We start from the raw sequence: 24,198 nt of genomic DNA on the forward strand, positions 1-24,198 counted from the left end.
GGGAGGAGGGCGAGACATGTTTGGTGAAATGTACATGCTGGGTGTATAAATGGTCTCTTTCTTCAGTAAAAACTTAAAGGGCAGGGGTCTTTTTTATTTGGTAGATTGTGGCCTGTGTGTCTCTGTCAGAACTCTGATCCAGCACTGCCTTGACTTGCCTTGTCCTCAGAGATGATGTGCTCCCAGTCCACAGGTAAAGTCATCAGGTGCCTCTTGTCCTCAGGAAGGATGGAAAGAAGGACTTCTCTCTGATGACTCCTCTGAAGAATGCTCCATGGAGCAGTTCAGAGATCTAAACATTTGGTCTAACAGGCTGGCAGTATCTTTGGGAAAAGACCTTACTCATCAAAGAATTTCCCAATAATGCCAATTATCCAGAACAGGAAGTTCTGTACATAGCACAATGATGAGAGGGAGCTTTCAAGGCCCAGCACAACATTCATGGAGAATGGAATGGTGGTCCTCTTGAAAAAAAACCTCTTAATTTCAGAAAATATTGAGAAGGAAGTCTTGGACAGCTGTCCTTTGCAGGGTCACCAGACACCTGGTAAGATAGCAGCCTCTTAAGACAAGCCGGATGGTAATGCATACAAACTTTTGTCCACAAAGCAATCATGTACCCTTGCCTTCACCTCCTTAGTAATGGTCTGAAGGCTGTCCATCGGCTTCAAGGTCGACTCAGTAGGAATGCTGTCCCCGAATGTACTCCAAGGGGGCCTCGAATGCATCTAGAAGGGCTGCCTCTGGACTCAGGAAGGTACATAAACAAGTAGTCCAGTATGTGAGAAAACCCCACATATCATCATCATCATCATTTTCGTTTGATGTCCGCATTTTCCCATTTGGGTGAGGTTGGACGGGCGATGACTGCTTTCCACCACTGGCTATCTTGTGCCGTATGTTCTTCTATTCCCAACAAATTCATATCCTCCGTCATGTACTTCCTCCACTTTTTCTTTGGCCTTCCCACCGGCCGTTGGCCTCCTACCCTCACCTCCACCTCGCTCAATACCCCCCCCCCCCTCCTCCGCCCTTCTCAAGTGTCCAAACTATCTCAGTCTTCTCTTCCTCAGCTCAACAGAAAGGTCTTCAACTCCACACATCTCCGCCACCTCACTGCTAGACCTCCCGTCTTGCCACCTCACTACTGCAATATATCTCGGCATCCTGCGGTCACAGCTACGTAGAATATCTGTCAGTCTGTTGGTCAGTGCTCATGTTTCTGCTCCATACAGAAGAGCAGATATGACAAGCTCCGTATACCCTTCCCCTGATCCTCAGTTTTACGCTGCAGTTCACCAATAAACTGGCAATTTCTCACCATCTTCCCCATGCAGCTGCTACTCTCACCTTAATGCTCTCTCTACACTCGCTTCACAATCCAACATATCTGCCAAGCAGCAGAACTGTTGTACCTCTCTCAACACACCTCCATTCACCTCCGACCCGACATCCCAATTATCACCACTGCCACCACCACCCTTTTCCTCCCGCACACATCTTGGGCATACAAAGTTCTGCAACCCTCTGAGATTCCTCAGACCTGAGCATCGTTGGTGACAGCATTTGTTACACCTAGTACACAACGGTGACACCATTTGTTACACCTAGTACACAGCACTGAGTTTGCTCCCACTCCTCCTCCACAACATCCACATGTCCATTTTCCTGACTGAATTCTTTCTCTAGCTTTATTTCCGGTCACCATTAGTTTTGTCTTCTCCATGTTTATTTTCAGTCCCCTCTGCTCCATCCCCTCCTTCCACCTATTAAACATGTCAGTCACTTCTTCCCTCGATTCTGCTGTCAATACCAAATCATCGGAATAGAGTAGCTCCCACGGGCCATCTCCTCTTGCCAGTTTAGTAATCTCCTCCATTACTGTGATAAAGAGTAGTGGACTAAGAGCTGATCCCTGGTGTACTCCCACTCTTATGTCAAAGTCCCTTGATGTTCCTGTCAATGTTTTCACCCTTGATCTTGATTCCTCATGCAGAGATATGACTGCAGTCACGAGCCTTTCGGGCACTTTTTGTCTCCTTAGTGCCCACTCAATCGCTCCCCTTGGCACTCTGTCAAATGCCTTCTCCAGATCAACAAAGATATGGAATAGCTTCTTCCTTTCAATGAACTTCTGTATTTGCCTCATTATAAAAATTACATCTGTTGTCGATCTTCCTGGGCAAAACCCAAACTATCGACCATCCACTGGTGATTCCTCAGCCTCTCCTCCAATACCTTTTCGAAGTTTCATTCTGTGTTCCAATAGTCTAATTCCTCTATATTTTCTGCACTCTAAGCCACCTCCTTTTCCTTTATAGACTGGCACCGCCATACTATTTTTCCAGTTCAGGAATGTCTCCCTTGTCAATTATGCCTCTAAACACCCATGTTAATTCTCTTATAACACCTGCTTTCTTCATTAAGTCGCTGGTGATTCCTGTTGGACCCGGCGCTTTTCCTCTTTTCATTCCTTTCAAAGCTCTGTTCACCTCTTCCTCCGAGATTTCTTCTATCAGAACTTTCACCATATCCACCTCTTCCAGGTTGTGTTCATTTTCCTCTAACAGGTTTTCATAATAGCACCTCCACCTCTCAAGTATTTCTTTCTCCTTTATCTTGATAATTCCTCTTTCATCCTTTATATATTTTGCTCCAGTTATATCTTCCTTCTCTTTCTTCATTTGTTTTGCAATTTTGAACATATCTTTTTGCTTCTCACTACTATTCCGTTCTACATCCCAATTTTTCCCACACCAGTCTCTTTGCTCTGGGTACCTCCTTTTTAGTCTGCTTTGCTTTCTCTTTATATTTTCTCTTATCCTCATCATTATGTGTTCTCTGCCATCTTTTGTATGCCCTTTTCTTTTCCTGCACCGCTCTCTGTACTGCTTCATTCCACAAGCTCCAAGAAGCATACCTCAATCTGCGGTATGTTGCAAGCAGGAGTTCCACTAAGGATTTTATACAGTTCCTTGGTACATACTTGGATGTGAAGGGGATCATTGATTGGGAATGGCCACTTAGCAGCACTGAGGACCGAAACAAAATACCTATATTAGGGATGGAAGCAAAAGTTGGAGAATGAGAAAGTAGAGATGGCAATTAATAGACCAGTTGACACAGTTAAAGGACCAGCATGAAAAGTTGAGGAGCGGAACATATCAATTAAGGGAAGGGAGAACAGGATTAAAGGGAAAGTTCTCAATAATCGACCAGCGATAGTTCAAGTACAGGGAAGAGAAACAGAAGGAAAGATGGAGGTACGAAAAATGATTGGGTGAACATATCAAAATTGGTAGGACGGTCAAAATTAAGGACAAGATCAACCGAGAAAAGACAGTCAAAAGGGGAGCACAACTGAAGCCGTGGGTACAAAAGGGTAGGGGGAGATGAGAAAGAATATGGTGCACAATGAGCAACAACGAAACCCTTCCGGAAAGAGCCAGAGGAGGACAAAAAGAAAGACAGAGGGGAGAGTCAGTCATGAAGACCAGAGAAGTAACGAGATAGTAAGCAATAGCCACTAGAGCCTCAGGAGATGAAAAGAGCGAAGACACAGGAACGCTTTGAAAGAAGGAAGGAAAGTGGTGTAGAAGTAGAGAAGACAAGAACATTAAAGAAGAGAAGAGGAGAGAAAAGGAGGAGCCGGAGCAGTGGAAAGCCAGAGGGCGAGGGGTAAGAGCGGAAGTAAGAGCAGCAAGAGTTGAAGTACCAGGATAGAGAAGAGTAGTGTTAAATAGGGAAAGAGTGGGTGGGCGGTGGAAGAAAATTGTCAAGAAGCAAAAATGAGAGAGAGACAGAGGGCAGAGAAGAAACAGCAGTGGGGATAAAAGGGGCAAGGCGAGTAACGACCTGAGAAAGGGATTTATCAGGAAAAACCCTCCGCACCGGTCCTGTCGTCGGGCTTCACGAAAAAAGAAGCCTAACTGGAAATGGAGGACCACTACTTCGGATTTGAGCTTGAAGCGAGGGAAGTTGGATTTGAACTTGAAGACAGGGAAGTTAAGAAAAAAAAAAACATTGTAGTGATTACAATTAACAAAAGGTACAATGAAAACAGCATCCTCAATTTGCGGTTCCAAAAAGCATGAAAAAAAAAAAAAAAATGAAAAGTGTGGTGTACATAAGGTTGGAAGCAAGAAGAGCCCTTAGAGTGGTGGACCCCGTAATGAGGAAAAGACTAAGGAGAAAGGCTAAACACTGGAGAGGTATGGGGAAGAAAGGACTGATTGGAGAGAGAAACAGAATAAAAATGTAATAGGAAGAGGGGATGGAGGGAGAGCAGACGACACACTATACACAGAGGACACAAGCCTCGTAGATCAAGAGGTTTCAAAGAGCCAGGGATGATTAGAAATGGCAATGGTCCCCGCAAACAGACAATCGAAACCGTGGTCAAGAGATGCAAGAGTCGAAGAACCAGAGGAATCCAAACCTAAGAGCCCAAATGAAGAGCGTCCATGTCTCATAGCCCCAAAGAAGTTGAACAATCATCATAATCGGCCATGATATGCTGGAATAAAGCAAGGAAAATATAACTGGTTGAGCTCACATGCTCCGAACAATAAGATGATGTAGACAGATGGTTGGAGGACAATACAGTATATTAACAACTTAAGAGTGAAGCTATGAGAGACTGGCGATGAAGATGAATAATAATTTAATCAGAAGAAAGAACGATCAAGATTGTGATGAAAAACCGAGAGAGACAGGGTGAAAGTAAGTTGATGATGGTGATTCGAGGATGCACTGGACAAACACATGCAGAAGAGAGAAGCAAAACACGGCGGCTCCTGCTGCTGCGGTTTTCAGTCACTCCGAATCCTCATCAGTCTGGCTTCCTACCCTAGTCACTCAGGGATCTCAGTACGCAGATACTGTAACACGAATCCTTGGTGTTATAATCTCACGTCTCATTAAACCGCTACAGCAGTGATTTCCCATTTTCTTTTTTTCGGTTGTAACCCTGAATACAATCCTTACCTGACCCGGCGACCCTAGATGCGTGTTACACTTACAATAAAATTTGTAATTTATTATTAGTTTGAGAACGTCTAGTGATCTTCAAGTACCCTAGTGACATTCAAATGGGTCATGCCCACGGGTTTTGGAGCCGCTGCACTGCATTGCTGCGTTACAATTTTATTCGGACCTTGGGTCATTCGGTCGTGGCTTCAAGATACTTTCTGGCTCTTTTCAGACGTTTCGGTGTCTTATTTGGATTTTACATGAAGTTAACCCGGTTTTATATATATATATATATATATATATATATATATATATATATATATATATATATATATATATATATATATATATATATATATATATATATATATATATATATATATATATATATATATATATATATATATATATATATATATATATATATATATATATTTTTTTTTTCAGGATTCTAGTGATAGTTTAAAAAATTCTGCATCATGAATGGAAAAATCCATGAGAACTAAATACTTTTGTTACTTTTCAGAAGAGTTCCCATAAGAACCTAAAGCGTTTCAGAATACAGCCCTTGTTACCTGTCTGCCTATCGGAATGACTTAGCCCTAATTACTTAAAATATTAGTAATTTCCACTTCTCTATAATAACAACAGTACATTCTACCTACATCAGTTCTTTTTTCCGCTTATTTTCTTAATCTAGTTGCATTATGCTTACAGATGATTTTGGAAGAAGCTAAATAATTTGCCTGCGACTCCAGTTCATAATCATACAGAACAACATATATTAAGTTTTTTCTTTTTTTTATGTCTTAATTTAAGCAAACAAATACTTGAAGTTTTTACCTTATTTATTTTCCTGCTCAGTGCTCAGAAAAGCTCAGCTCAATATCAGCACCCTGTGTTTTTTTTTCTCCATACACACTTCCCTCAACCTTCCCTGCTTGTGTTGCTCACTCCCCCAGCTTGTGTTCCTCCTCTCATTACGTTCACTGTTGAGGATGAAATGGAAGTTACCAAATTTCAAACCAATCTATCATTTTATTCAAACCCTCGAGTAGCTTCTGCTTTTCATCCTGGTTAGCGATATTTCTATAAAGTTTAGTATCCTTCACATAAAGATAAATTCCACAACCATGATCAGTCAACTCGGGCGATTATTATGACGAATAGCAACAGTTCTAAAGCAGACCCTTGGGACACACCACTTACTACGTTCTTTCCCGTCCTGATGCTTGATAATTCACACGTTGCTTTCTCTCCATTAAAAATTCCGTCCATCTCAGGCAATTGCCCTTTATATTAAACCTCTCAATTTTCCCTAAATCCCTTAAGAGGTAGCGTGTCGAAAACCTTTTTAAATTCACAGTATTTCTACAACAGTGCCTTCATTTAATGCCAGAGCCAATTGGTCTATCACTCATTAACTGACCTGTTGATCGATCTTGTCCAAATCCAAATTATTGCCTAACGCTTTAAATTTCATCATATATTCCATTGGCATTTCATCACTAATGTCTCCATGATCTTTCCAGTAACTGGAGCTAGACTTACAGGTCTATAATTACCACCTTCACTGCGGTAACCTTGATGACATATAGTAGTTACATTGGCTAATTTCCAGCCACTTGTCCTCGTGCGAGTCCTCGCCTTTCTCAAAGTTCGGTTCCCTCGCTGGTAAGATCTCCGTTCACAAGACTATTTACCCTCGTATCATTGGATCACCTCGCCCATCTTGAAGATAAAAGTCTATTTTTGTAATGTTTTGTAATTCTCTTTCCCAGCGAAAGTGGTGCAAATACTTTCTCATCCAACGCACACTCCCCGGCCAGGCAGCCAGAGAGCCACTCACCGACGTACGCCTCATTGAACACAAGAGCTTACATTATTATATATTAAAAAGGTTGTCTGTCTGTTTCTCTCTCTGCCCGTTTCTATCTGTCTGTATCTGTCTGTCTGTTTGTTTTGTCTCTCGGTTTGTTTGTGTGTTTATCGCTTTCTGTCTGCCTGTGTCTGTTTGTTTGTCTGTCGGTTTGTCTGTACGTCAGTTTGTTTGTCTGTTACTATTTGTCTGTGTTTCTGTCTGTGTCTGCGTCGGTTTGTCTTTGTCTGTCTGTCTGTCCTTGCCTGCCTTTGTCTGTCTGTACCAGTCTTTTTTTTTTGTCTGTCTGCTTGTCTTTTTTTTGTCTGTCTATCTGTGTCTGTCTGTCTGTCTACCTCTGTCGGTCTGTGTGTTTACCTGTCTGCCTGCCTCTGCCTCTGTCTGTCTGTCTGTCTGTGTCTGTCGGTCTTTGTCGGTCTCTGCCTGTCTCTGTCTGTCTGTGTCTGTGTCTGTCCGTGTCTGTCTGTCTGTATGTCTGCCTTTGTCGGTCTGTCTGCCTCTGTCGGTCGGTCTGTCTGTCTGTCTTTCTCTCTGTCGGTCTGTCTGTCTCTGTCTGTCTCTGTCGGTCTGTCTGTTTGTCGATCTGTCGGTCTCTGTCTGATGGTCTCTTTGTCTCTGTCGGTCTGTCTGTCTGTCTCTCTCTCTCTCTCTGTCGGTCTCTCTGTCGGCCTGTGTTTCTGTCGGTCTATCGGTTTCTGTCTGTCGGTCTCTGTTGGTCTGTCTCTCCCTGTCGGTATGTATGCCTGTCGGTATGTCTGTCTGTCGGTATGTCTCTCTGTCGGTCGGTCTCTGTCGGTCGGTCTGTCTATCTGTCGGTCTTACTCTGTCGCTCTCTTTGTCGGTTGTTGGTCTCCGTCTCTGTCGGTCTGTCTTTGTTGTTCTCTGTCGGTCTGTCTTTGTTGGTCTCTGTCGGTCTGTCTTTGTTGGTCTGTCTCTGTCGGTCTTTGTTGGTCTGTCTCTGTCGGTCTCTGTCGGTCTCCGTCTGTCGGTTGTCGGTCTCCGTCTCTGTCGGTTGTTGGTTTCTGTCGGTCTCCGTCTCCGTCGATTGTCGGTCTCTGTCGGTCTCTGTCTTTGTCTGTTGTCGGTCTCTGTCTTTGTCGTTTGTCGGTCTCTGTCGGTCTCCTTTCTTTGTCAGTTGTCGGTCTCCGTCTTTCGGTCTCCGTCTCTGTCTATCTCGGTCTCGGTCTCTATGTTTATCTCTCTGAGTAAGGCAATGTGGAGAAAAGCTCAGTCTTCAGTAGCAGCAGCAGCGCCACATGCAAATCGCCGCCCCACACAAGACTTCATCCGACACGTCATGACCGTCGCAATCCTCCCCGAGCAATACATCATGATCTTAGGCCATCGAGCCCCGAGAACTTGCCGGCCTGTTCTCACACCTTATATAGCACCTTCGTGACACCTAACATGCATACTATTATGTTACACAGATGAGTGGCAGAACTGTTGATAGGCAGCGATGTAAGCGAGGCACCGGTTAAACATAAGCTTACCTATGACGAAATCATTGGAAAACTTTGCTCTCCATACCATTGCTTTACATCACCAAGCATAAAGCACGTGTTGACTCACTTGTTCGTCGCACGGAGACGTTCAGGTGCAGGGAAATGGTGTACACATCAGATTACTGGGAAGCAATCGTTATGGCGCCCACACCGGCTCCCAGCCATCGCCGCACCACTCACCGTCCTTCCTTCCTGCCATTTCCACACTGCCCACCTTCGCCTCCCTCGCGTTAGTGTGAGTGGACGTGACGTCACCAGCCATTCTCCTCACCAATAATTATCTCCGCCACTGCTACTGTTTGTGCTTCAGACATGTACGAGAGGAATCAAACATTAATCTGACTTGTACAATTTCACATCTACTGTATTACATCAGTAGAAACCTATGGTAATGCACTTCTTCACAAAAAAATATAGCAGATAGGCTATCAGGCAACCACGAAGCATTCCTTTAACAAGCCTGTTTTGACATTGCTTGTTCAAGTAAATTTTGTTAATGAAAAGTTATTCCTGATTATCTAAAACTTACACTACGTTGTCGTTAATGCTACAGGTTACAGTAAACGAGTGCAAGGCAACATGAAGCAAACTTATCGGTTCAGAAGGTTCGAGGATTTCGTAACCTATTAGGAGCGAAGCATCATCACCTCGTCATGACCGGCGTGGGCCTCCGTCCTGCTAGTACCGACCGGGTGTCCGCCCTCAACCCAGAGGTGACCTTGATGCGCTGCGGGTCACGGCTCACAAATTCAATGAGTGGATTTAATTTGCAACCACCCTTTTAAAACAAAATAAGTTACAGGTACCTAAGTGCTGTCCAGCAGTGGGAATCACACAGGGCGTTGGTGAAGTGTATAGACCGGGAAAGTGTCGAGTGTTTCAGTATTACGCGTCGCTGAGTAAATGTCATGGGGAGAGGCAGGGTAAACTTTGCTGTGCCCATTAGCTCACTACAGTCTGATGCTTGAGTTGTGAGCGTGTTGCCTCCTGCTGCTGTGTGTCCATTAGGTAGTTACATAATCTTTCTGTAATATCCTCTCCTTTGGACACTCCATGGAAACATTGAGAAATATATCTTATAGCGAGATAAATCTTTAGCCACGGCAAACCTTTAACCATGTCAGGGGATGGAACCTCTGACCAGAACACAGGAACAGCGTCACCATGACGACCACCAGATCCTAAGACTTTTCGGGCTTTTGTGCTTCCGTTCACTAAATAACTATTACTGACAGAATGGCATGTGGGGTAAACAGCAAATTAGGCTCTAACTGACTCTCATCTCTCTCTCATGGTTCATTACACACACACACACACACACATACACACACACGAGATCGTGTGTGTGACAAAATCATGAATAGCGTTAAAGATTATCATAATAAAACAGCTTTCTAAAAGACAGGACACAATAATTAATGAGGTTTACTCAATCTTGTTATCAAGAAAATAGTTAACACACACACACACACACACACACACACACAGTGTGGGGTAACGGCTGGCAGGGTGACCAGCAGACGACCGTAGGTGAATGACACACACACACACACACACACACAGACACACACACGCACGCCACGAGCCACTCAGATCAAAACAAGTGTTCCTACTAACATGCAGGATGGAGAATGAAAAATAGGACGTTTTTGAACGTTTTACTGGAAATGACTGACTGATATACGTACACAGCCTCACTATACAATACATGCAGTCATTCACACACGCACACCCATACACCGCCCGTCCCGCCCTGCCCCGCCCCCATCCAGCCTGCTGAGACACGTTCTATTCCTTCGCATTATTAACTCTATTGTCATCTATACAAGTTTGTTAATTATAGTCGCCATCAGACAAACAAACGTTGGCACGGACAGACAGACGAACAGACAAGTAAATATTTGGACTGTTAAAAACAAAAATACAGAGAGAGAGAGAGAGAGAGAGAGAGAGAGAGAGAGAGAGAGAGAGAGAGAGAGAGAGAGAGAGAGTCGGTAAAGCTAACGCACATAATATATTCCTTTATAACGTATCATGAACACATTACTACGTATAATGTCTGCACGGAATAACAACAAAGAACAATGATGGTAATAATAATAATAATAATAATAATAATAATAATAATAATAATAATAATAATAATAATCACCATACGTTAATGATCTTGATGAATGACTAAAACAAACACGTACATTACAGCATCACCAACGCTCTTTGTTGCATGCATTCACGCACTCACTCAGCCACTTACTCATTGCCTTGCTCACTTAACTTATTAGTAAATAAGTATAATAGTCTACGAATCGGTTTTCTTTTTCTTTTTCTCTCTCTTTTTTCACCTCAGACACAAAAATACACGACTTTTTTTTTTTCTTTTACTTTCGATTCACTAATAACAGTTTTTGTTTTCATTCATTCTTATTTGTTCAATATCACTGATTCTTTTTCTTTTCACTCCTTTATTTATCATGTTCAGCACTAATAATTACGAGTATATTACTTTCTCCTTTCTTTCTTATCTATTTAATATTGATAAGTGTTTTTATCTTTTTTTTCTTATTATTAGTGTTTATTATTTCACGACACAAATGGAGATTATAAGCGGCAATAGTTTTGTTTGTGATGAAGAGGAGTTATTATTCCACATTTTCCGTGGTGGTGGTTGTAGTGTTGGTTGTGGTCTTATTTTAGGAGCAACAGGAACAAAACACCTAAATTTTTCTTCGTTTTCTCGACCCCGTGTTTCATACTTTTCACTTTTACTTTCTTTTCGCCTCTCTTTCTTACATTAAGTATCTGCTTCACTGTTTTCTTTCCTTACTATCTTTTGTCTATCTCATTTTTAGCTTAACGATCCTCTCATTCCTCTCTTTCTTCTCCTTTATCTTTTCTTGTTCATTTATTCTACGTTCAAACAATCCTCATTTCTTTTCTTCCTTTTCCTCTTTGTCTTTATTTCTTCCACCATCTACCATCACTATTACTTCTATCATCACCATTATTTACACCTTCACCACCACCACCATCACCTCCTCCTCCTCCTCCTCCTCCTCCTCTTCCTCGCACACACAACCGCAGCGGGACAGTGAACACAAAAGGTACTGGGTTGACCTGACTACAGAAAGAACACGGAGTTGCACATATTTTGGTTTACATCACGTGTATGTGTGTGTGTGTGTGTGTGTGTGTGTGTGTGTGTGTGTGTGTGTGTGTGTGTGTGTGTGTGTGTGTGTGTGTTGCTGCGTCCATCTACTTCTCTGTGTATTTGTATCCAATGTACGCAAATCTACTGACATCTACATATGTGTGTGTGTGTGTGTGTGTGTGTGTGTGTGTAGGTATGTATGTGCACGTTGCTAACCTAACCTAGTAAACGACGTTGGCGCAGGTGTGGCAGCAGAGGTCGCGGTACTTGGGCAGCTGGCAGTACCTGTGGAGCACCGGCAGCTGGCAGAAGGACGAGGCGTCCCGCAGGCAGGGCGCGGCTGGGCACGGCGGCCCGAAGCACACCCGCTCCTGCCGCGGCATAGGGCCACACTCGTATGTCACCTCGTTGCCGCCGCCGCCCACGCATTCCCACATCCGCGACTCCACGCCCTCTCCGCAGGTACTGGAGCACTGGTTGGGGAGAAAAGGGCGTAGTTAGGGTGTGGTGAGGATGTGGTGGACGCTGGTGGTGATGAGTGATATAAGGTGCCGCGTACGTGCTTAGAGGAGGCTGGTGGATGAGGAAAGGACGTGGCGAGAGTGTGGCGAGAGTGTGGTGAGGATGTGGTGAACGCTGGTGGTAAGGCGCAATATCTGGTGATGCGTAAGCGAGTAAAGGAGGATAAAGTAAGGGATTAGCTAAATGAGGGGAAGACGGGAGGTTAGAGCAGCAGGAATGAAGGCGTGTGCTTGAAAGATGAAAGTGAGCGGGAGAGATGAAGATGAGGGTGAAGGTGACGAGGCCAGGATCCGGGATGATGGTGATGATAGCCGCCTGCAGTGTCGCGGATCCCTGTCACACCTGCTCTGCTCGCCTAAATTAGCGGCAGACAGGTGTACTGACAGTGAAGAATGGGGGTAATATTGGCCGGGGCTTAGAGGGCTAATGGCGGTGTTAGTGATGATGAAGCAGGAGGAGGAGGAGGAGGAGGAGGAGGTCACTTATCGTTATCATCATCGTGTGTGGAGCGACTGATGTAATTTATGAGAAGTTTGCTCGATCAACGGTACGTAGTTTTAATGCATTTACATAAGAGGTAATTATCAGTAAGTGGGAGGAAGGAAGGCCGGATTAATTAGATGTTACGGATGCTACATACTTGTTTATTCATGCACAACTGTAATAATTATATCCGGTCCTCTTGTCTTTTTTGTGAATTCATTCATATTTTTCATTCATATATTTTTTTTCATTTATTCATTAATCTCTCTCTCTCTCTCTCTCTCTCTCTCTCTCTCTCTCTCTCTCTCTCTCTCTCTCTCTCTCTCTCTCTCTCTCTCTCTCTCTCTTTCAAATGTAGTGCCTTTCTTCTTTTATCATTCTTTCACTAACTATTTTCTGAAAGCCAACTCTCCTCTGGAACTCCCTGCAATTTGTGAGTCATCGCGCTGTAAGTTTCTTATCATTCTCATAAACTCGTTTCATTAATCATCTTACGCTCATTCAACTTCATTATCTTAAGCCAATTTTTCTGCTACTACACTAGCGCTCCTTCCTCTCCTCCTCCTCCCTGTCTTCTTCATTTTCCACCTCTTCCTGCTCCTCTGTTGCAGGAGGTGGGGGGGAAGAGTAATCAAAACTACACGCTGGGGAAAAATGTATGAGTGATGTTTAGGAAAGAGACAGCCAGCAGGGAGGGATGTGGTGGTATCCAGCACACCTGAGGCACACTGGGACGAGTGCGGCAAGTCGACGGGAAAAGAATGCACCAAACAAATACTTTAAAAACCTGGACGAAAACTATGCACCTGCACAGAGTACAAATAAAATGTTTGGGTTGTCCTGATATGAATAAGTTAAGAGGGATGGAATTACACCACTGCTGGAAATGTGTTGGACGCGGACTGTGACGGGAGTGAGTGACAGAACAGCGAGCAGTGCAGCACACGCCGGGACGGTGAGAAGATGAGCAGCAGAGCAGAGGTGACGGGAATGTGGTGCAGAGAGTGAGGATGTTATAACATGGTAAAGGTAAGGGAGAGCTGAGTGTGGCAGGCAGACTAATTGCCTGTAGGGTGGGACAAGAGGCCAGGACAGCACGAGAAGGAGAGAAGCAAGAAATACAGCTATGGAAGATTAACTGTGACTCACTAGTCAAACATGAAGTAAATGTATAATGTAATGAAATAATAAAACATGTTCACAAATCTGTGTAGAGGAGTCTCACCTCAGACCATCCCCGCGGCGTCCAGGCGCCGGGGCAAGGATCGCGCAGGCAGGGGCGGCGCGCCTCGGGGCGTGGCGTGCCACTGCACCTGCGGGGGTCAACGATGCCCTGAGTCCAGTTGGCTGAGGAGGCCTCGGGAAGCGTGACGCAGAACACAACGCGCTGCTGCACGCCCGCCGGCCCGCAGGTTGCTGAGCAGTGCTCCCACGATCCCGCCACCCATCGCGCCTCGCACCTGAGAGAGGAGAGGGAGCAGCGTGAGGGGTTGCACCGCATCCGCCAGTGGAGGAGAGGGGAGGCACCACGCTCGTCAGAGGGAGAGAGGGGAAGAGAAGGGAGGATTACTGAACAATGAAGAGAGAAGCCAGACAGGAGCCAGGTGATGCTGTGTAAGACAAAGAAGAAAGAAGGAAAGAAAGTAGAAAAAGACAACAACAGCTGGTCGAGGATTCAGCATGTACAATTACATCTTAAAAATGTTCTTAACACTCATCATCTTTATGTCTGCACTTCTTTCAACTTCAGCCAAATGGTAATGATTAAATGTTCATCCCTTCCTGTTTAGCGCTATTCACTCCTTCATCAGAGAACCCTTCTCATGTAATTCTTTAATCACTCGCCGCTGATGAGGCAAGGAGAGGCTGGAGTGACTTACCCAAAGGTGTTGCAGACGGATGTGTTGAGTGCTGGGCGGGGCAAGTGGTGGCAGCGGTCGTGGAACACCTGGTGGTCAGTGCGGCGGTCCCGGCACACCAGAGTCTGGTGTTGCTCACCCCTGCAGCACACCATCGCCATTAGTAGTGCTCTCTCTCTCTCTCTCTCTCTCTCTCTCTCTCTCTCTCTCTCTCTCTCTCTCTCTCTCTCTCTCTCTCTTTTCAACACACACACACACACACACACACACACACACACCAAATACTTCATCAAATATTCAATCACAGATACTCGGAATCCTAGGCAGCTTAGGACAACGCATCCCCTCGTCTCTGCGAAGATAAAAGACTAACAAATCAAAACAAAACTAAATAGAAGACGAGAATAAAGTATCATCATCAGTCACCCACTATTACACTGTTACAATATCATAAACACAAGCATTAGGTGACCGAGTAGGGGACGGAGAGCTACGGTGGGGCAAGGAAGGTAGCAAGGAAGATAAAGTGAACCGTTTTCCCTCGAGATGGAAGCAGAACATGTCAAAGGTACAGGTTAACGTGTGAGCCCCGAGGTGGAAAATATGAGACGGAGAAAGAAGCCACAATAATAAACCTCATCTGATGGTGGTGAGCTGGAGCCTCTTAACATGGAGACTCTCAGACTGGTTGGTGAACGCGCGCTATAAGGAGGGCTCGGGAGTATTTCACGGTGATGTTTTTACGGTTATGTGTTCTGATGGAGTGATGTCGCTGTCAGTGATCCATTCTGCAGATCTTCACGTGGGTCGGGTGTGTTGGGCATCATCAGACATAGGCCATAATTCAGAAACACTTCTGCGCCGCACTTCCACTACATTCAAAAGATTTTACGTTGTTAAGTTCCACGGGTTTTTATGGTGCACATGTTTTTATGGTTCTAGTCACAGATGAACGATATTTCCACATAATTAACAGGAGAAACACTTTTAAGAACCCAGCTAATCATTTATGTGGCCTTGGAAAATAGTCGTGGTGAGAGAGCAAAGCGTTTCTGAATACCGGCCTATACAGCCACCACACACAAGCTGCTTCCATCATTGCTTGAACTAAGCCTAAGCTACTTCGCTTGTTGACAGTCGCTAGGGGTTCAGAAATCCGCCACCAGGTAATCAATGGGAAAAGGAATGAGAGTGCGCTGCAAGGTGACTCACCCGCCGCAGGTGACGGAGCAGGCGGTGTAGGGCCCCACCTCCCACTGGTAGTGCTCCTGCTGCAGCTGTGTCAGGAAGGTGGTGGTCACCTGGACCTCCTCTTGGGCCCGACTCCCGTGAATCTGTAACGAGGAACATAAAGTTGTTAATGAAGAGGCGAGAGCGAATAAGTTTGGAAACACACACACACACACACACACACACTCTCTCTCTCTCTCTCTCTCTCTCTCTCTCTCTCTCTCTCTCTCTCTCTCTCTCTCTCTCTCTCTCGTCAACGCGTGGGAGCCAAGTGCGGTAGTCACAAGATTTCTAGGAATGTTCCTATGATGGACTCTATTACATACATGTCTTCCTGAATAGCTCCTCCCCCTCCTCCCCAATCTTCCATTTCCCCTCTCCGCCCTCCTTCTCCTCCCCCTCCTCCTCTCTCTCTTACATCCAGGACTTTTCTCTTATTTCCTTGTCATCTTTCCTCGTCTTCCTTTTCCCACAACTCCTTCCGTTCCTTCCTTCCTCTTTTTCTTCTTATCTTCCTCCTCCTCCCACATCAAGGGCTCCTTTTCGTCTTCCCCTCTAATACTTACTCTCCTTCCTTCCTTCTTCCTTCTATCTTTCCCCTCTTCCTTCCTTTCCTTCTTTTCTTTTCCATCTCCTTTTACATCCAGAGCTCTTCTCCGTCTTCCCTCTAATACTTCTTCCCTTCCTTTCTCCTTCCCTTTTTTTCCTTCCATCCTTCCTCGTCCTCGTCCTCCTCCTCCTACAGCAAGTCCTCTCCACGGCCAAGCCACTCAAAGTCCCCATGGGAGAGATGCAGCGAGTGTTGTGGGAACGAGGCTGAATCATAAATATTTCCCTCACAGGAAGTCGCGAAGGGACAGAACACATTGCGGCCACAGGGAACACAAAGGAACATAGAGGGAGAAACAGACCTCTTGGCCCGAGACAGAGAGAGAGAGAGAGAGAGAGAGAGAGAGAGAGAGAGAGAGAGAGAGAGAGAGAGAGAGAGAGAGAGAGAGAGAAGGAAGGGAGGAAGAGGAGAAAATGAACTATGAAATACGACAACGAACAGAGGACATCATGGGCAGAGGGAACACAAAGGAACACACAGGGGAAAAAAAAAAAACTAAAAGAAAAAGGAGCAACAGCAACAGACCTTTTGTCCCTAGAGAATTGGAAGGGTAGGAGAGGCGAATATGAACTGAAAGGAAATATTTCGAAAAGGAGATAAAATAAGACAGAAAGGGGAAAGGTACTAGTGTATATAAGATAAATCCACTTAGGGTATACAGAAGAGGGGCAGAATAAAAGAGAGACCAAAAGGAAAAGGGGAAATGAGAGGAGCATGGAGAGGGGATGTGATAAAGGGGAATCGAAGCAGAGCAGTGAATGGAAAACGGTATTGAGGGGAAGGAAGCAAGAGTAATAAGTGAGTGAACAAAACAATCACGGGATAATGAAGAGGATAAGCAGGGCATGAGAGAGAGAGAGAGAGAGAGAGAGAGAGAGAGAGAGAGAGAGAGAGAGAGAGAGAGAGAGAGAGAGAGAGAGAGAGAGCTGAGGGACAAGTAACCAGCCACTGTTACGTGGGCGTGGCGCGGAGAAAAGATTGTGAACAGAGACAAAGTCTGTGTAAACATTTCAATACGAACTCTTGGGACGCAGTGTGAGAGAGAGAGAGAGAGAGAGAGAGAGAGAGAGAGAGAGAGAGAGAGAGAGAGAGAGAGAGAGAGAGAGAGAGAGAGAGAGGGGGGGCTGTGTGTGTGTCAGTGTACCAGATGGACGGTGCAAAAGGCAGTTTGACAGGAGCGTAGCCTCAGGGAATGGCGGTGAGTAAGAATGAGGCAGAGAAATGGTGGGGTGGGGAGAGACATACGAACAGACAGGCACTCACTCAAACAGGACAACGAAGTGGGAATGAATACAGACAGGACAGCATGTGAGCTGCGACAGACGAATATAGATAGACATATGTACAGACATTGATAAATAGATGAGAGTGGAGAAGACAGAATAACAAGATGGACTGACAGGACATACAAACACGAATAAACAGACACAAGTAGAGAAGACAAAACAACAATGTAGAGATGAATACAGGTAGGTAGGACAGTAAGTAGACTGAGACAGACGAATAATGTTATACATACAAACAAGGCTTAACAGACTGAAGTAGAGAAAACAGAAGAAATAATGGAAACGAATAAGAATAGACGAGCACAGCCAGTAGTAGTAATAGTAGTTTACTGACAAAAAAAAAAAAAAAATGCAACAAAAAAAAATACACAAGAGCATTGTGTAGAATACTAACTGAACCCAACCTAAGTACTAAACCACAAATACTATTGAAAATATCACACATACTGTTCGAAAACACGTAAGAGTTACATCACAACAATAATAACATACCTAAAAACCTAGCTAAATAAACGACTAAAAACTTCATATAGATAGACAGGACAATGACAGGGGACAGTGGACAGGTGACGGTAGGAGGCAGGCCAGTACACTCACCATCAGAGACACAGGCTGCAGCAGGGGTCCTCGGGCTCGTAGCATCTCCCTCTCCCTACTGTTGGTGTACACGAACTTGGCACCTTCACCTGCGGGAGAGTGAAAAGGAGGTGCTGCGTGAGTCTTGTACAGGAAGGGAAGGTATAGAGTAAAGGGGACGGAGGAGGTGCAGTGCAGTAGTTGGTAACTTAAGGTGGCAAGGAAATACAAACGAAAATAAAGGGGACGGAGGCGAGGCGGTGTGAACTCTCGTGACGCTGGCAAGGAAGTACCGTACGCAATATCAAAGGTAAAATAAGGTGATGTGAGAGGTGCTATGGATGTTAATGACCATATACATCACACACACGTATCGCAGTGCAAGGTAAGGAGAGGTAAAAGGCAGATAAAGGCGATGCAATCAATGTAAGCTTTCGTAATGTACGGAATGGAGGGAGAAGTAAAAGAAAAGGTAAAATAAGTCAGGTGAGTAATGATATGGACTGTCATTACCATACATATCACGAATCCCGTACAGAGAGATAAAAGGGAGATAAAGGAGGCGGTGCAAGGTAAGGTATCGAAGGAGAAATGAAAATAAAGGTGAGTGAGCAATGATATGGACGATATTACCATGCACGTTATAGATCCAGTAATGTAAGGTGTACGGAAGGATAAAAATGAGGTAGAGGCGGCGAGGCAATGTAAGGTAAGGAAGGAGAGATAACAGAAAAGGTAAAATAAAGTCGAGTAAGTAATGATATGTACGTGAATTACCATATAAATCACAAATCTCGTAATGTAAGGAAAGAGAAAAGGGAGGATAAAGGAAAGGAGGCGAGGTAACATAAGGTATAGGAGGAGGGACGAAAACAAAGGCGAAATGAAGATAAGAATAAAGTCGAGTAAGTAATGGCAAGAACAGATATTACCATACACATCACGAGAAGGATAAAAGGATAAGAGGGATATCAAGGAGGCAATGCAACGTAAGATATGGGAGGAAAGATAAAAGGAGAGTTAAAACAAAGTGGGATAATTAATGTGATGGGCAGTTATTACCATACACATCACGGGGAAGTATGAAGAGATAAAAAGGGAGAACGAAACACACCATGAAAAGTAAATTACAGAAGGAAAGATAAAAGGAAAATTAAAATATAGTCGAATAAGTAAGACATAGGCAGTTATTACCATACACATCATGGGGGGAATATGCAAAGATGAAAGGGAGAGTGAAATAGGCGATGGAAAGTTAAGTACAGCAGGGAAGATAAAAGGAAAGGCGAAATGAAGGTAAAATAACGTGGAGCAAGTAATGGCACGGGCAGTTATTACCATACACATCAGCGAGGGCGGCGGTTGTGATCCAGGCGTGTGATGCGGCGCGGCTCAGTGGCTGTGTTTCACGCGTGGCCAGTCTTTCCTCATGACGCGTGATGCTCATACCTTCCAGCGGCTGGCCACGCAAAGGCCGGTGGTCCATCGCGCTAAGCATGTAACACGAGTGACAAATGACGCAGCTAGGAACGAGAGAGAGAGAGAGAGAGAGAGAGAGAGAGGAGAGAGAGAGAGAGAGAGAGAGAGAGAGAGAGAGAGAGAGAGAGAGAGAGAGACTAGGAAGAGTTGAATAGTCGAGTCTCTGCCGGCTGGACATCAGTGAGATGCCCTGAACGTGGCGCATGAATGATGGAATGGAAGTTGGTTGTCAGCACGTTAGCAAGTCAGCCGCATTAACATTCGCCGTGCTGGTGTAACTTTCATAAAGCTCCCCTGTCCATAGGTCGTCGTGCTCGTAAAGCTGGTGGCGTTTTGCTCTTGTCCGCAGTGAGGCTTGCGAGGGATCAGCAGACCGACAGAGTGATTTAATGATCCGATAACACTTGTACATCAGAGTAAAGTATTGGGTGATTTGGGTTCGATAAGTCCAAGGCACCGACGTGTAGTAGTAATGGTTTGCTAATAAAGTCTGTGTACTGGTCTGACGACAACCACTTACACGTAATGCAATATTTGATAACCTCATCCAATCTCCCGTTAACCTGAGTCTTTAGCAAGTTAATCAGAAAAAAAAAGAAAGGACAGCAAAATTTTTCACGTAATCACGAAACAACAATTTTTCCACCTCCATAAATCACAAACAAAGCACAAAATGCGAGCGTTAAAGGATGCCATGCCTGTAAGAGTAAATGTTTTTTCCCATGAATGAAAGCACCATTTCATTAACGAATCTGCATAAAAATAACGGGTTCTAATCAGGGAGCGAGAGATAAAAACGCAGCATAGCGCCAAACAGCAAAGGGAAGGTGCTCTGATATGCCCTCTTAGAGAGATTTTAAAGTCGAAGGAAGGAAAGAGAGCGAACTGCTATTTAAAGGTCTCCGGGGGCTGTCTATCTTCTTGGGCGGGCGTGGGAGGGCAGGGAGGAGGAGGAGGAGGAGGAGGAGGAGGAGGAGGAGGAGGAGGGAGGAGGGTGAGGGGAAGGGGAAAGAAGGAAGAAAAAGTGTTGGGGAAGAGTAGGAGGAAGGAAACGACGTGGAGGAAGGAGGGTATAAGATGAGGAAACAAGAAAGGAAGGAACCTGGAGGTGGATGAAGGGAAAAAGATCAAATTGAACGGGACGGAGAAAGGGGAAAGAAGGTAGAGGGATAAAGATGTACAAGAAGGGAGGAGGAGGAGGAGCGGGAGAAGGAGGAGGAGAAACATAATACAGTGACAAGGGTTAAGAGGAAATGTAGTAATAGAAAGGGAGGAAACATGAGAGAAAGAAATGAAGAAATGTAGATCAAGAATGAAAGACGGAGGGAAGGAAAGACACACGAGGAGAAAAAGGTAGACAGGAAAACACAACAGAAGATGACAAAGGTGAAGAAGAGCAGAATATATATATATATATATATATATATATATATATATATATATATATATATATATATATATATATATATATAGTATATATATATATATATATATATATATATAAAGAAATAAGGAGGAGAAGGAGAAGGAGGAGGAATTCAGAGGAATATGAAGGAAAAAGCATCCAGCCAAAGATCTATTGGTCTTTACGTAACTGTTTACTGAGGAGAAGGAAGAGGAGGAGGAGGAGGAGAACAAGGAGAAAGGAGGAGGAAGAGGAGGAGGAGAAGGAGGAGGAGCAGGAGGAGGAGGAGGAGCAGGAGGAGGAGGAGGAGGAGGAGGAGGAGGAGGAGGAGGAGGAGGAGGAGGAGGAGGAGGAGGAGGAGGACGAGGACGATAACGACAACAACAGCAGCAGGAACAACAAGAACAAGAACGGTAACACAAAGGAGGAGAGAAAAAAAAAAAAAGGAGAAAGAGGAGGACAACTGATAAAGGACAAAGGGTAGGAGTAGGAGATAGGAAGGAGGCAAGAAAGAGGAGGAGGAGGAGTTAGAGGAGGGTGGGGACTTACTGATGAAGGACCTGGAGGGCTCCTGACTCCTGCCGCCGTTGAGAGTGAAGGAAGAAGAGTTGTCCCTGAGCGCGAGGAAGTTCCTGTAGGGCGCCTCCTCCTGCACCCACGATGTTCCAGGCGCCCGGCGGGGAGCGTGGCCACCAAGGAGTACTCTGAGGGGAGGAAAACTCCTGCTGGACCTCGTGGCTTATGGAGGAACACACCGAACGACTGAGTGAGCGGCTGGATGGATGGGTCGCTATACTGACTGAGTGGTTGGCTGGATGGGTCGCTTTACTGACTGAGTAGTTGGCTGTGTGACTGTATGATTGAGTGATTGGCTCTTTGACGATATGGGTGACTGACTGAGTGGCTCGCTTGTCTAACGATATGATTGGCTGACTGACTGACCGGTTAGCTGATTGACTACATGTTAAATGACTGAATGGCTCGCTGTCTGACGGTATGATTGGCTGACTTCCTGACTGGCTTGAATGACGTTATGACTGTATGACAGACTGACTAACAGGTTAGTTCGCTGATTGATTATATGAATGAGTGAGTTAATGGTTATCTCGCTCACTGACCTTATAATGACTGATTGGTTGCCTAGATGACTGCATGAATGGCGTCCTTGTTAGTTTACTGATTGGCTGGCTCGTTAACTATAACATCTACATGGCTGACTGTCTTTGTGTCTGATTAGTTGTCTTCTCCACTCCCACGCATATATAAATAAACATTAACAGAATGGATGAACAAAATAAGAAACACAATTGTACATCAACTAGAGGAAAGACCGAAATAATAGAGACACGACCACAAAGGACTGCCTCGGGCCATACATACTACGACCAGGTAAAACTACACACCTGTCGCGGGCGTCTGCTGGTAGGTGTGGGTGTGTCTGGAGCAGGTGGCCCCGTCCCCGCCACACACCCCACACTCGTCCACCCGCACCTCTGACCCCACCACCTTGTCGCAGCCCAGCGCCACACACTTGCCCTGCGCGGAGAGGAAAGGGGAGGTAGGGGGAGAGTGAGGCGCTGACACGAGTGAACGCACGCACACACACACACACACACACACACACACACACACACACACACACACAGGGCAACACGAACCTGACACAAATCCTTCATACCATAAAGAATCTTCACAAATAAACACACACACACACACACACACACACACACACACACACACACACACACACACACACACACACACACTGCACATACGCAGAGACATTTTTCATACGAGTATATACACGTATACTTACATATACATACACATACATACATACAGATACATATCCAGAGAGAGAGAGAGAGAGAGAGAGAGAGAGAGAGAGAGAGAGAGAGAGAGAGAGAGAGAGAGAGAGAGAGAGAGAGAGAGAGAGAGAGAGGGGGGAGGTGGAGGTGGTGGAGGTGGTGGAGAGGAATAACTTGGATTCATGGCAACAATATCTATAAAAATAAACAAAAGAGGGTAAACGCACACTCATAAATTCTTACATAAACAGACTGCGAATAAACAAGCGAATAAACAAGATATATGTAAAGAGACGAACAAGAAAAAAGTAAGTAGCTATATAAATAGATAGATAGATAGATAGGTAGGTAGGTAGGTAGATGGACAGATAGGTAGGTAGGAAGTAGGTAGATAGATAAATAGATATTTAAATAGATATATAGATGGATAGATAGATAACAGATAGAGATAGGTAGGTAGGTAGGTAGGTAGATAGAAAGACAGACAGACAGATAGATAGATAGATAGATAGATAGATAGATAGATAGATAGATAGGATAGAAAGATAGATAGGTAGACATATAGGTAGATAGATAGATATTTATATAGACAGACAGATAGACAGATAGATAGAAAGATAAATAGATAGACAGACAGATATATAAACAGATAAATGAATAAATAAATAAAAGAACGAAATAAATAAATAACTAGGTCACTAAATAAATAAACAAATAAATAAAGGAAATATTTCATGGCCACAAGAAAAGAGTTAATGAATTTTTCGCCTCGTAAACTCCGCTTGACAAACAACGGGCAATTTAATCAGGCAGCGTGGTCGCCATATAATATTCATAAGGGTGATATAATAACTCCTTACGCGGCGAGACCGGACCAGTTCTTGCTGCCATAAGGGGAGGGTGAGGATGCGCAGCCCCCGCCCGCACTGCACAAACTTTTAATGAATGGAGTCATCGGCATGCATATTATAGAACAGAAACGTGAGGTGAAGATTGTAATTTATGCAAGAAAGAAAAAATGTAAATAAAGCGGAGAATATTTTGTAATTGGGAGTACGAAAAGTGATAGAGGAAGGAACGGAAAGGCCTCTGATTTATGAAAGAAAAATAAAGAATATAATAATTAACGTACAAAATAAGAAAAGGTGATAAGGATAGAAAATATTTATAACTGGAGTGCGAAAAGTGATAGAGAAAGAAATGGAAAGACCTTGATTTATGAAAGAAAATAAGTAAACCAAAACTTAATAATTGACGTACGAAGTAAGGAAAAGTGATAAGGAAAGAAACGTAAGGCGAAGACTGATTTAAGCAGGAAAGAAAAAAATAATAGTCAAGAAAATATTTATAATTGGGAGTATGAAAAGCGAGAGAGAAAAGAACGAAAGACCGTGATTTATGAATGAAAATAAAAAATGAATAAATAAAAAGGGACAT

General features: G+C 44.3%; 2 protein-coding genes across 2 annotated transcripts in view; both read right to left on the minus strand.

Moving 5' to 3' along the window:
- Positions 1–2,336: 2,336 nt before the first annotated feature.
- LOC135104629 (uncharacterized) lies at positions 2,337–2,828 on the minus strand. Its single transcript, XM_064012160.1, has one exon. It carries the CDS (start codon positions 2,826–2,828, stop codon positions 2,337–2,339), a length of 492 nt encoding a protein of 163 aa, XP_063868230.1.
- Positions 2,829–10,264: 7,436 nt separating this feature from the next.
- The window catches only part of LOC135104630 (A disintegrin and metalloproteinase with thrombospondin motifs 14-like), a 159,952-nt gene continuing 146,018 nt past the window's right edge, over positions 10,265–24,198 (minus strand). The window contains 7 exon segments of the mRNA XM_064012161.1: positions 10,265–11,976; positions 13,734–13,968; positions 14,389–14,508; positions 15,580–15,701; positions 18,096–18,179; positions 21,503–21,657; positions 22,357–22,489. Coding sequence (XP_063868231.1) covers positions 11,725–11,976; positions 13,734–13,968; positions 14,389–14,508; positions 15,580–15,701; positions 18,096–18,179; positions 21,503–21,657; positions 22,357–22,489 — 1,101 coding nt within the window. The 3' untranslated portion in view covers positions 10,265–11,724.

This window comes from Scylla paramamosain, chromosome 11 (assembly GCF_035594125.1).
Source record: "Scylla paramamosain isolate STU-SP2022 chromosome 11, ASM3559412v1, whole genome shotgun sequence".
Lineage (NCBI taxonomy): Eukaryota > Metazoa > Arthropoda > Malacostraca > Decapoda > Portunidae > Scylla > Scylla paramamosain.